This window comes from Argopecten irradians, chromosome 8 (assembly GCF_041381155.1).
Source record: "Argopecten irradians isolate NY chromosome 8, Ai_NY, whole genome shotgun sequence".
NCBI classification, from domain to species: Eukaryota; Metazoa; Mollusca; class Bivalvia; order Pectinida; family Pectinidae; genus Argopecten; species Argopecten irradians.
Genome location: NC_091141.1, coordinates 13,177,771 through 13,191,886, shown reverse-complemented (window position 1 = coordinate 13,191,886; position 14,116 = coordinate 13,177,771). Strand labels below are relative to the sequence as shown.

At 35.0% G+C, this 14,116-nt stretch overlaps 1 protein-coding gene across 1 annotated transcript in view; it reads right to left on the bottom strand.

The window, feature by feature from the left end:
• LOC138329417 (cytoskeleton-associated protein 5-like) overlaps positions 1-14,052 on the bottom strand; it is a 45,709-nt gene extending 31,657 nt beyond the window's left edge. Inside the window, exons 1-9 of the mRNA XM_069276406.1 lie at positions 13,908-14,052; positions 9,280-9,388; positions 8,663-8,856; positions 6,222-6,348; positions 5,589-5,668; positions 5,024-5,195; positions 4,374-4,509; positions 3,889-3,983; positions 136-249 (exon numbers count right to left, since the gene is read on the bottom strand). Of these exons, the coding sequence (XP_069132507.1) occupies positions 136-249; positions 3,889-3,983; positions 4,374-4,509; positions 5,024-5,195; positions 5,589-5,668; positions 6,222-6,348; positions 8,663-8,856; positions 9,280-9,336 (975 nt within the window). The 5' untranslated portion in view covers positions 9,337-9,388; positions 13,908-14,052. The remainder of the gene's footprint in view (positions 1-135; positions 250-3,888; positions 3,984-4,373; positions 4,510-5,023; positions 5,196-5,588; positions 5,669-6,221; positions 6,349-8,662; positions 8,857-9,279; positions 9,389-13,907) is intronic.
• Positions 14,053-14,116: the final 64 nt, after the last annotated feature.

Genomic DNA, 14,116 nt, shown 5'->3' with positions numbered 1-14,116 from the left:
TCAAAACAAATCAAAATTGGCGATCAGGCTAAAAGTTCATATTGCGAACAGATTTTTGTAATGACCCACAAAATCTCCAGAACATCATCTCAGAGAAAACAACTGGTTTTATAATTTTCCTGTGTACAGACTTACTTTGATTAAGGTCTTCACCAAACTGCCGTAATCTCCACTTGCTATACGGGGGCTGTCTGTTAACTTCTGGAGGGCTTCCAACACTTCCTTCCTCTCCTGCCACTTTTTAGCTTCCTATAAAGGGATAAGATAAAGAATTCTTAAATACTTTTTCTTATATTGTAATATATCTCTCTCCCCCAACTTTGTTATGGTAGGTTTTAGATAAAGATTGTCAATTTCTTATATTGAAATAGAAATGTAACCCTGGTGATTACTAGTCGCAATATATGGCACAGCTAGACAGACCTTCTCTTAAGCTCGATTGGTGGGCATCAGACTCGTAACCCAGAGGTCCCGAGTTCAAATGCTGGCAGAGGCAGTGTTTATGTTTGTATCAAATCATGTGCTCTGTTACATTGGCGCCCATGTAGGGACTCAGAAAATACTCAGACATGCCCCACAGGTATTGCTGTTAACCCCTGGAAACTTGAGGACGAGTTCTGTCCTTGAGGCGGGAGTATGTAACCCTGGTGAATACTAGTCGCAATATACCACTCGGCTAGAGAGAACTTCTCTTTAGCTCGATCAGTTGGTTTAGACTCGTAACCCAGAGTCCTGAGTTCAAACTTACCACTTTATCATAGTAATCTTTGGAGAGTTGAGACAGGATGTCCAGTAACACTTACCACTTTATCATAGTAATCTTTGGAGAGTTGAGACAGGATGTCCAATACTTACCACTTTATCATAGTAATCTTTGGAGTGTTGAGACAGGATGTCCAATACTTACCACTTTATCATAGTAATCTTTGGGGAGTTGAGACAGGATGTCCAATACTTACCACTTTATCATAGTAATCTTTGGGGAGTTGAGACAGGATGTCCAATACTTACCACTTTATCATAGTAATCTTTGGGTAGTTGAGACAGGATGTCCAGTTACCACTTTATCATAGTAATCTTTGGGAGTGACCACTTTTTATCATAGTAATCTTTGGGGAGTTGAGTCAGGATGTCCAATACTTACCACTTTATCATAGTAATCTTTGGGAGTTGAGTCAGGATGTCAAACTTACCACTTTATCATAGTAATCTTTGGGGAGTTGAGACAGGATGTCCAGTAACACTTACCACTTTATCATAGTAATCTTTGGGAAGTTGAGTCAGGATGTCTAGTAACACTTACCACTTTATCATAGTAATCTTTGGGGAGTTGAGACAGGATGTCCAGTAACACTTACCACTTTATCATAGTAATCTTTGGAGAGTTGAGACAGGATGTCCAATACTTACCACTTTATCATAGTAATCTTTGGGGAGTTGAGACAGGTTGTCCAGTAACACTTACCACTTTATCATTGTAATCTTTGGGGAGTTGTGTCAGGATGTCCAATACTTACCTCTTTATCATAGTAATCTTTGGGTAGTTGAGTCAGGATGTCCAGTAATACTTACCACATTATCATAGTAATCTTTGGGGAGTTGAGACAGGATGTCCATTAACACTTACCACTTTATCATAGTAATCTTTGGGGAGTTTAGACAGGATGTCCAGTACAAACCACTTTATCATAGTAATCTTTGGGGAGTTGAGACAGGATGTCCAGTAACACTTAACACTTTATCATAGAAATCTTTGGGGAGTTTAGACAGGATATCAACTAACACTTGCCACTTTATCATAGTAATCTTTGGGGAGTTGAGTCAGGATGTCCAGTAACACTTACCACTTTATCATAGTAATCTTTGGGGAGTTGAGTCAGGATGTCAAATAACACTTACCACTTTATCATAGTAATCTTTGGGTAGTTGAGTCAGGATGTCCAGTAACACTTAGTAACACACTTTATCATAGTAATCTTTGGGAGTTGAGTCAGGATGTCAAATAACACTTACCACTTTATCATAGTAATCTTTGGGGAGTTGAGTCAGGATGTCCAGTAACACTTACCACTTTATCATAGTAATCTTTGGGGAGTTGAGACAGGATGTCCAGTAACACTTACCACTTTATCATAGTAATCTTTGGAGAGTTGAGACAGGATGTCCAATACTTACCACTTTATCATAGTAATCTTTGGGGAGTTGAGACAGGATGTCCAGTAACACTTAGCACTTTATCATAGTAATCTTTGGGGAGTTGAGTCAGGATGTCCAGTAACACTTACCACTTTATCATAGTAATCTTTGGGGAGTTGAGTCAGGATGTCCATAATACTTACCACTTTATCATAGTAATCTTTGGGGAGTTGAGTCAGGATGTCCAGTAATACTTACAACTTTATCATAGTAATCTTTGGGGAGTTGAGTCAGGATGTCCAGTAATACTTACCACTTTATCATAGTAATCTTTGGGGAGTTGAGTCAGGATGTCCAGTAATACTTACCACTTTATCATAGTAATCTTTGGGGAGTTGAGACAGGATGTCCAGTAACACTTACCACTTTATCATAGTAATCTTTGGGGAGTTGAGTCAGGATGTCCAGTAACACTTACCACTTTATCATAGTAATCTTTGGGGAGTTGAGTCAGGATGTCCAGTAACACTTACCACTTTATCATAGTAATCTTTGGGGAGTTGAGTCAGGATGTCAAATAACACTTACCACTTTATCATAGTAATCTTTGGGTAGTTGAGTCAGGATGTCCAGTAACACTTACCACTTTATCATAGTAATCTTTTTGGAGTTGAGTCAGGATGTCCAGTAACACTTACCACTTTATCATAGTAATCTTTGGGGAGTTGAGACAGGATGTCCAGTAACACTTACACTTTATCATAGTAATCTTGGGAGTTGATAGATGTCACAGTAATCTTTGGGGAGTTAGACAGGATGTCCAGTAACACTTACACTTTATCATAGTAATCTTTGGGGAGTTGAGTCAGGATGTCAAGTAACACTTACCACTTTATCATAGTAATCTTTGGGGAGTTGAGTCAGGATGTCATAACACTTCACTTTATCATAGTCTTTGGGAGTTAGCAGGATAAACACTTACCACTTTATCATAGTAATCTTTGGGGAGTTGAGTCAGGATGTCAAATAACACTTACCACTTTATCATAGTAATCTTTGGGTAGTTGAGTCAGGATGTCCAGTAACACTTACCACTTTATCATAGTAATCTTTTTGGAGTTGAGTCAGGATGTCAAATAACACTTACCACTTTATCATAGTAATCTTTGGGGAGTTGAGTCAGGATATCCAGTAACACTTAACACTTTATCATAGTAATCTTTGGGGAGTTGAGACAAGATGTCCAGTAATACTTACCACTTTATCATAGTAATCTTTGGGGAGTTGAGTCAGGATATCCAGTAACACTTAACACTTTATCATAGTAATCTTTGGGGAGTTGAGACAAGATGTCCAGTAATACTTACCACTTTATCATAGTAATCTTTGGGGAGTTGAGTCAGGATATCCAGTAACACTTAACACTTTATCATAGTAATCTTTGGGGAGTTGAGACAAGATGTCCAGTAATACTTACCACTTTATCATATTAATCTTTGGGGAGTTGAGTCAGGATGTCCAGTAATACTTACAACTTTATCATAGTAATCTTTGGGGAGTTGAGTCAGGATGTCCAGTAATACTTACCACTTTATCATAGTAATCTTTGGGGAGTTGAGACAGGATGTCCAGTAACACTTACCACTTTATCATAGTAATCTTTGGGGAGTTGAGTCAGGATGTCCAGTAACACTTACCACTTTATCATAGTAATCTTTGGGGAGTTGAGTCAGGATGTCCAGTAACACTTACCACTTTATCATAGTAATCTTTGGGGAGTTGAGATAGAATATCCACCTCTGGTAACATCTCATAAGCATCCACCTCATCTTCTCCATCACCGCCATCTGTACACAATAAAGCTGGATTTCAGTATTGTAATTAATTAATTAATTACAAAAGAATACTGAATTTATCACATAACTGGCCATGTAGTATGACCATGCCATAAATCTTTGTACAATTATCTCAGTAGATGGAAATGTCACATCTGAGGCAGATTTTGTCCTACAGAAATGAAATGGAAAGATTTCCCTATATTTCTATAACTATGTACTAGTAATGTGATAAATAGAATCTTATACCCATGACTTTGAATTTATTAGAAGCTTGTGTCATAACAAATGATTGAGCTTGTTCAATAATTTTTTTATTATACAAAGCTATTTTTATAAAATTCTCTAATTTGCTGCAATCGTATAAGAAGGGTTTTTTTAAAGAAAATTTTCCCTGCTCACCATCGTCAGCACAAGCCCCGCCTTCCAATGCTTGCTCCTCCATCTTAGCTTTGAGATCTTGCTGAGATTTCATAAACCTTTGCTGGTGTGGTTTCTCTTTGGGCTGTTTTTCAAATTCAGCCTCCATTTCTGTTACCTATAAAAACAAGCAAATTCAAATTTAAAAGTTAAACAACTTTTAAGCAAGACAATTGTATTTCTATGGATATTTTTGCAGCAAATACTATTTTTGTAATTTAGAGTTGAAAAGCTCTGTTGTATTTACAGTTTAAATTTATTAGCAGCAAACTCTATTGCAATTCTTATCACCAAAGAAACGTTTGAAATTTAATAATACAGGAAGATAAATTAGGTTACTGTAATCAGAAATATAATCCTTCTCTATAAACTGTATAACTGTATCAGTAGCTGATAGATGGAAAGGGAAGAATGAGACAAAATGGGAGGAAATCATTCAATATTGAGGATGGGTAGGAAACAATTCAGGTATATGAATTGTGGTTCAAGTGACAAGAAAATAATTTGAAAATAGTCTCTACGCTGTTTCCAAACAGCGTCGGCCCTAAAATAGTCTTGCCTCTTTTTTTTTTGAAAACAATTTAAGCATCTGGAGAATGGGAAATAACATGGGTGTTTTTTATCTTATGTACCTGAACGGGTTTAAAATTTGTCATCATGGGTTTGAGGGCTGGTCCTATCCACCGATGGATCTCGATCACCAACAGTTTTGTCTCCTCTCGGACATTTTTGTCTCTGTCCTCCAGAAGTTTGGGCAGAAACTTCATCAGGGGCTTGATAGGCATTATTTTATTGCTGAAGTCCCTGTAGACAAAAATTATAAACATGACTTATGAACTCTGCAGAAACAAATTCCAGTTATGAAGTTAACTCTGTAAACAGTATGAGTTTGATACTATTGAATTACAAAGACCCTTTCAACATTATCAGATACTGAACACATCTGAATTGATGTCACTACAATAAATCATACTAAACACAATATTTATGTAATTTTAACACCAAAATATAGTATTCAAAGCGAATAATTTGACATCAGCCATTTTAGACTGAAACCAGAATACAGACATGACACAAATGACAACATTTCATGTAAATATTATGTTTTGCATCTAAAATTGATAAGCTATAAGCTCAAAGCAATAAAGAACTTGAACTCGAACATAAGCCTGCCATCACACCATGAATGACTATTACCTGAGGGCCATCCGTAGACACTGGACACAGGCCACTACTATCTTGGGTTGTTTGTTCTCCAAGCCTTGTATCAAGCATTCCTTTAGTTTAGAAAACAAAAGAGAAAGTTCAATAAGATTTGCAAACAAAAGACCAACAGAATGAAAGTGCATTTAAAATGCTAGGAATGCAATAAATTTATAGAACAATGAAGTATGAACACTAAACTAAGACACCCTTGACCCTTTATTGACCTTATTTGATCTTCCCCTCCTGTCCTTTGGTGGTAAAGAGTTTATAAATATAGTCTGCAAAGTGTTCCTCTTCTTACAACGATACTTTTGACAAAATTTGGTCAAATTTCATTCCACACTTCATTATCATTTCCTAACCAGTGCTAGTAATCATTAATAACTAGTATAGTTTAGAAATGAGGATAAACAAAGAATGGATGGACGGACAACATGATATGGACACTGAGGCTGCACCATGACATATGCTCACAATCAACAGCTCTATGGGCCAGGTGAGTCAATACTAGTATAACATAACTCCTAAAACAAAATTACTTGTTACATCTACCAGAAGCTACCTTCAATGGATCAAACATCATGAACAGGACAACTGGTTATCATGGTTACATCTTATCCGTACCTGAACAACATCGGCTTTCTCAATCTCTATATACAACATGATGATTTCTGTGCCCTTTTCCTTTGTCTTTTGTCGACTAGAATTGAGACATTTAGCAACAACAGCCGACACCACTTCTCCAGCCGTCCTAAAAACCAACAAAATTATTCATTAACAATGGATTTTTATATATCTTTCATCAACTGACACATTACAATGGAATGATAGTTAATTAGTACCATGTTTGACCTACTAAGAACCCAAGATTGATAAAAAATTGCCTGATGAACGCCCCTTTTATAATGATACAAAATGATATTATGAAGTAAAGTTGTGATATGATCATATTAAATGGAAAGATTTTCTGACAGTGAATTTGCTCAATTTAATTAGGTACATGTAAGAAAACTGTTTACGGATATTTAGATAAAGGTCTAGAATAATAGTACTAGCAGTATGTGAGTAAGAAAATTCCCATTTATTACTGTCACACTTATACTATATAAACAGTACATTTATTGGACTTATATTAAATAAACATTTATTTATATCCACTATATATTATATCTAGCTGTTTGCTCAACATCCACTGCCTAAGTCAAGCTTTATGTACAAGAGGAAGCAATTGTAAATGTACAAAAGTAGAAATCTAACGATCATTAAGATATACATAACTAGTATTAATGAATGACAACAGGTGTAAATTTACAAGTAAAATATGAATACTTGAATAGTCATTATTTTCTTTAACAGTTTGTGAGCTACATTAAATAAGACATTTAAATACCAAGTGTAACTAACATGCTATCATTATATATGACTATAAAAACCTCAATATACGGTAAATGAGTTTAAAATTTCAGGACCTTTAAACTTGTTGTAGCCTGCAATCTTAAGGACACTGCTGAAATTACCTGGTTTATAAATAGCAACAAATATGATCAATACCAATTTGTGTGTAAGATACAATCAAAAGTTTATTTCAAAGGCTCAAATTTCTTTTCATCTGTCTTTGATCACTGATTACATAACATTAAGTATTAAACCAGAAATAACCTCTACATGTATACCTGTAAATTACTAAGTAACGACAAAGTAACTGCTATATAATTAAACCTTTTAATCTAACAATAAAGATCTACCACATATTTGATTCTCGATTTTTTGGGGATTCTATAAAATGTGATGTCATTACAGCGTTACAATTTGCCTACTATTTTCAAATGACAAATAATGATTGTTTTCCTTTACCTTATTTTATACATGCATTAATAAGACTGTTTGCATGTTGTATACACATCTTCCAAAATTTTAAGACAATATTGTTATTTACCCAATTTCCTTGTTAATGACAAGCTGTTGCATAATTTCGGCGACAATGAATTTTGATATTTTGCATAATAATCTATCAATAAAATTAATGGCTTAAAGCCTTAAGATAAATCAATTCTGTACAAAAGAACAACTATTATAATCATATTGTTTACTATATGAGGAAAATCTCACAGAATGAAACAGATGTCTGCAATTACAGGTAACAGGTGTAAATAGCTTTGTCATTACTTCAGGTATAATCAACCTGGGTTAATTCAATACATTAAAGTACTACTAGAGAACTCTTTTGACAAAACAAATACAGCAAAATTATATTGGTGGACTTTAAACAACAACACAACTCTATAACTAGATAATTATGTATATGAAGCTACTACACTACAATACACAGAAATTCAAGTATATAAGAAAATACATGATCACCGATGCACCATTTTACTATAATGTAATACTTATATAAAGGTGATTATTTCGTTGACGTCTTTTGATCAGTTTTACAATGAATCAAACATTTTATCACATATTTCATTTTTCCCTCGTTAGTAGTAAAACAATATTTGTAGTGGTAGTGTGGTTAACTTTCTAATTTCATATTGGAAAGGTCATTTCCAAGAGAAAACTGGCATTTTTTAAATTGACTAAAATTTGAAATAACCTTCACTAGGAATTGGGCCAATTAACAGCCACAAAACCTCTAGAAATAATTATCTGTGGAAAAAATAACAGTCTCAAAGCCAAAGAACAATTATCTGTGTCCCTTGTGACATTTTTTTACATAAGTAAGAGACATATAGTTAATCAAATGTGTTTCATTCAGTTATCTCCTGTGCATTATACACAAAATATGCACAAAACCAAGGGGTGGGTTCATATCAACAGCATTTTAATTGCTTCAAAAACAATTAATAGTATACAGTATTAATTATTTGAAGGATGATAGAAAGCTTTTAACTTGTTATGATATATATACACATGATAAAGGTATGTAACCATACCTGTGCAACTTTTTTTACAGGTGACCTAAACCAACCACCAATTGTGACAGGCATGCATGAATTTTAAATTGCCATCCACACACCCCGTACATTCATTTACCCCTTACTAATATAACTAATAATAATACATACTTGTTAGCGATGGCAGCATTTTGGACAAACACTTGGACAGCATCCAACGCTTTCTCCTGAGCTACAGCATTGCTATCTGTTACAAACTTCTTCAACAACCCAGCATATCTAGAGAATTCTGGACTCTTCTCATCTGTGATTCCGTTAAACAGCTTAGTCACCTCCTCATAACCTGTCAGTCTTGCTCTCCAAACCTAAACACAAAGTTATTAAACACTTTATTATGGTTATGTGGCAACAGTTTACAACTTTACCATACAATTAATACTGTTTTTTCTTAACATTTTAAATATATTGTTATATCTGTATCTAAGCCAATTTTAAACTTCAGTGTTTGGTTTGAATGATTTTTAACGTCTTATTAACAGCCAGGGTCATTTGAAGACGTGACAGGTTTAAATTGTGAGGAAAGCCAGAGTACACAGAGAAATACCACCAACCAGTAGTCATGCAGTACCTCGAAATCGGCCCACATGGGAGTCAAACTTGCGACTAAGACGCTAATATGTTGAGACATTTATAACAACTTGATACTTCAGTAAAAATAATAATATTAAAACTGTAAAATTTAGCATTTCACCACTTGTGAGATTACAGATGACACCAAGATAACATACCTTGTGGGTACATTTCTCCTCTGTTGGGAGCTTCATCCATTCAGAATCGTCCCCCATTTTGTCAGCTCTTTGAAAACCACTGCTACTTCAGATCTATGGCATTGGACATCTGAAACAAGAAGAAATCACTTGAAATTTCTCTGTACATTTATAATAGTGCATGTATGTAGGTGACCCATTCACGGTTGGTATACAGATGATAATTAGATATATACTAGTAAGATACATCAAATGGAATGCCTTGTTGAATTCTTCAAATGGAATGCCTTGTTGAATTCTTCAAATGGAATTGCCTTGTTGAATTCTTCAAATGGAATGCCTTGTTGAATTCTTATCTCAATTTCTTGAACAGATATTATTCTCTGTTAAATGTGCATTCTGGTTGTTCCATATGACAATTATGTGTATTAATTTTTCAGTTATTTATCCTAAAGACCTTAGTTAAAGCTAGGTCCAATAATATGATGTATGAATCAGCTTTTATTTACAGCTTTTATTTACCTTCTTTCATTATATTAAGTTACTGTAGTTTTTTGAGATTTGGCGTATAACCAAAAGTAAGCTAGCTAGCTAAGATCTAGAGTTTATTTCATATGGTACACTGTAGTACAATACCAAGTTCATGAGGAACAGGTCAGGTACACATGTAGACATCGCTGACAGTATTACACCTGGAAACCAATTAATATAAGCAGATCGAGCTAATGACATTTAATTAGCCTCAACTCATAAAATATCAAAAGGCAAACATGTCATTAAAAGCCCATTGCAATTTGTTTTAATTCATTCCCCTGGCTCTGAATTAAATTGCAATATTTATGTGCTCTATAAGTAATATACTATACAAATATTTCATGGCCTACTGTGCTCTAGTTCATAATATTTAACCCGAGGTGGTGGTAATCAACAAATGTTATATTGCACGAGGCCGAAGGCCGAGTGCAATATAATATTTGTTGATTACCATCACCGAGGGGTAAATATTATGAACTAGAGCACAGTAACCCATGAAATATTTGTTTTATTACATAATCACAAGTTTTTCAGTTGAATATTATTATAAAATGAATACGACAATCACTTAACAAAATCATCAGCACCGTACCGTACGGAAAAGCTTCAAATCCTATTGAAGATTGACGTATAAACCACGTACGTCACGTTGTAACTCCGGTTTGGATGTCTTATTGTCTTCTTTAACAATATTAGACCTGCATGCAGCCTTTTGATCTAATACATTCGCCGTGTCCGTCCTCTACTCGATAAACGTCTACATGACGTGCTTGTTTCGAGATCTATAAAGCTAGCGCGAAATTGAACGTGAACCTTTGTGACGTCATAATAACGTAACTCACTGTTACGCGCGATTCCTCGGAGGTTTTCTACAAAACTAGACAACAACAGCGAGGTGTTCCTAAAGCCGTGCAATATAACATCTCGAACCGTGCAATATAACGTTTCCATGGGAGCGTGCAATATAACTTTGAACCGTGCAATATAACAAGGTTTTATTGAACGGTCGGTGTAATAGTTGAAAATATTATATTTCTTCATATATAGATTGGTGTAAACGAATTATGTAATAAATAACAAGAGATCCCAGAGGGATCTTGGCGCCCACCAAAGAATGATCTACGTCTGACAATAGAAAGAGGGATCTTTTCTCTGCTTTCAAATTTTTACTACATATTACTATATATGACATTTGAGAAAGATCTTTTCAGTACTTTCTGAGATATATAACACTAACAAACTTCAATTGTCAAAAACCTGTTGGCCATCTTGTTGACCGAACGGTCCCAAAATGCAATATGCAGATCCTAGGAAAACCTACATATAAAATTTGAGACAGATCACTTTAGTACTTTCTGAGAAATAGCGTTAACAAACTTCAATTATCAAAATTCAAAATGGTGGCCTGTCGGCCATCTTGTTGACCGATCGGTCCCAAAATGTATCATGCATAACTAGGGACCAAAGGGAACCAGCACATGAAATTTGAAACATATCCCTTCAGTATTTTCTGAGAAATAGCGGTAACAAACTTACACTATCAAAATCCAAGATGGCGGCCTGGTGGCCATCTTGTTGACCGATCCGTTCCAAAATGCAATATGCACAACTAGGGCCCTAGGGGAATCTACATGTGAAATTTGAGAGAGATCACTTCAGTACTTTCTGAGAAATAGCGGTAACAAACTTTAAATATCAAAATCCAAGATGGCTGCCTGGCGGCCATCTTGTTGATCGTTCGGTCCCAAAATGCAATATGCACAACTAGGGCCCTAGGGAAACCTACATGTGAAATTTTTTGAGAGAGATCCCTTCAGTACTTTCTGAGAAATAGCAGTAACAACTTTTAACTATCAAAATCAAAGATGGCGGCCTGGTGGCCATCTTGTTGACCGATTGGTCCCAAAATAAAATATGCACAACAAGGGCCCTAGGGCAACCTACATGTGAAATTTGAGAGAGATCCCTTCAGTACTTTCTGAGAAATAGCGGTAACAAACTTTAACTACCAAAATCCAAGATGGCGGCCTGGCGGCCATCTTGTTAACCGATCCGTCCCAAAATGCAATATGCACAACTAGGGTCCTAGGGCAACCTACATGTGAAATTTGAGAGAGATCCCTTCAGCACTTTCTGAGAAATAGCGGTAACAAACTTTAACTATCAAAATCCAAGATGGCGGCCTGGCGGCCATCTTGTTAACCGATCGGTCCTAAAATGCAATATGCACAACTAGGGCCCTAGGGGAACCTACATATGAAATTTGAGAAAGATCCCTTCAGCCCTTTCCGAGAAATAGCGGTAACAAGAAATGTTAACGGACGGAAGGACGGACGGACGGACGGACGGACGGACGGACCGACGGACCACGGACAAAAAGCGATTTGAATAGCCCACCATCTAATGATGGTGGGCTAAAAATATACAACCTGATTTACAGTGTCAATGTTGACGGTCCTACATATTGTTACAGTATACGTACCTAATAGATTTTCTCATTCACATTGAGTGATTTCTACAGCTTGTGAATTGTTTATAACATCCAATTTAGAGTATAACCTATTAAACTTTTATACATTTATAAATATGCAAATAAATATCATTAATTAATCTTATTCTATAAATGCTATACCTTAGAAATTACTTGAAGTATAATTAATATTGATTAAAACATTTTTGCAACTAAATCACCCTAAATTATTAAAATATTTCAGTATAGATTACCCCATCTCCATATACATATAAGGACAAAACATCTGCAGACATCGGAAATACTGTTTGCCTTCCATTTCAAGGTGTCACAGGGACAAAAGACATATCAAAATGTTTGGTTTGATATCAGATAATTCCAAAATGATTTTGCTAAACCTTTAGATAAATGGAACCTCCTGTTAAAGTTCTTACAAAAAAAAATCAACTAAATCACAGCCTCAGAGACAGATCAAACTTGACCTGGATGAGGAAAATTAACCTATCAGTGAAGCAATACCTATATATGATGGATATATCTGCAGACTATATTTCATACCAGTAAATTTCCACCTAGGTATATAGCTTTGGTGACTTCCAAAAATTCAAGAAAACAATTCAAATCTCAAAGTTTGAAACAGAAGACTTATAGGATTATATCATGAAATATATTAAGCTTTACATCAGTGTTTCATTTTACTTGATAAGACAAGTATTTAATTTGTTGAGAAAAATGGTTTTTATTTCCAGTTCATAGGTGTCTCACTCTCACGTGGCCGGTGTAAATTAAGAATAAGATCATGTCAAGACAGTGACAAATCCTTCTCATTCATAAATCCTTGATAAATCTGTTTTCAATTCTTAAAATGTATAACTTAAATATTGCACCTTTTAAATAACTATGACATGATTTTACCATTATTTTGATTTTAATGAATGAACTATAAAATGATTTAACACCTAAGCATGCATGTTTAATGATAATTTTACCAATGTGTTTTTTTCTTTTTTTTTCTTAATTCATGTTCATTTGATACTGCACATGATCATGATCTCCAGTTTGCTATTGATAGTATTTACCAAGGTAACATGTACATGGTACATGATTGTACATGAAAATCACATGCACGTACACCATGTTGTTATAATTCAGCATCAGGACCATGAGTCATTATGGGATTTTTTTTGAAATGTCAGCATAAGCAGCGAATGAAACAATTTTAGGCATGTAGGCATCAGACAAAACCTTATTCATATTATACATTTGTCAGCCATCACTCTGTTTAATCAAAAAGATGACATTATAGGCCTAATTGTATATCATAATATGTGTTGAGAAACGTCTTAGTCTATATTTTGAAATCTTGTAACTACTATATTCTATAATCGAGTAGATCCACATATAATAAGCATATCTGTGTTTTCACTTTACCAAAACATGTTGCAGTATGCACTATATGTCAATTATCATCACTAAACCAATGCATGTAACAACATAACTAAATCAACAGTACCAAAATCTTGACCGCCTTTCAAGAACTGTCAAGCACCAGTAGGCCTAATGCAATATTTTCAAACTTATCACCATATTGATTCGTGAATGTTTTAAAATCATTACAAGTAAAATAAATTTCTGTGATACGTACGTGTATTAAAAAATAATCGTGATCAGATATCAGAATGATATCACCATCAGAGGGTCTCTTCAGCAGTGACAAAAATTTGAAAATCGGCTGTCATGACCCAGGGATTGGATAAACTTCACTTCCGGTAACGCCATCTATCGGACGGGCACTTCGGGCACTGCCAAATTATTATTTTATAAACATTCACCAAAAATTTTAGCAGAACGCAC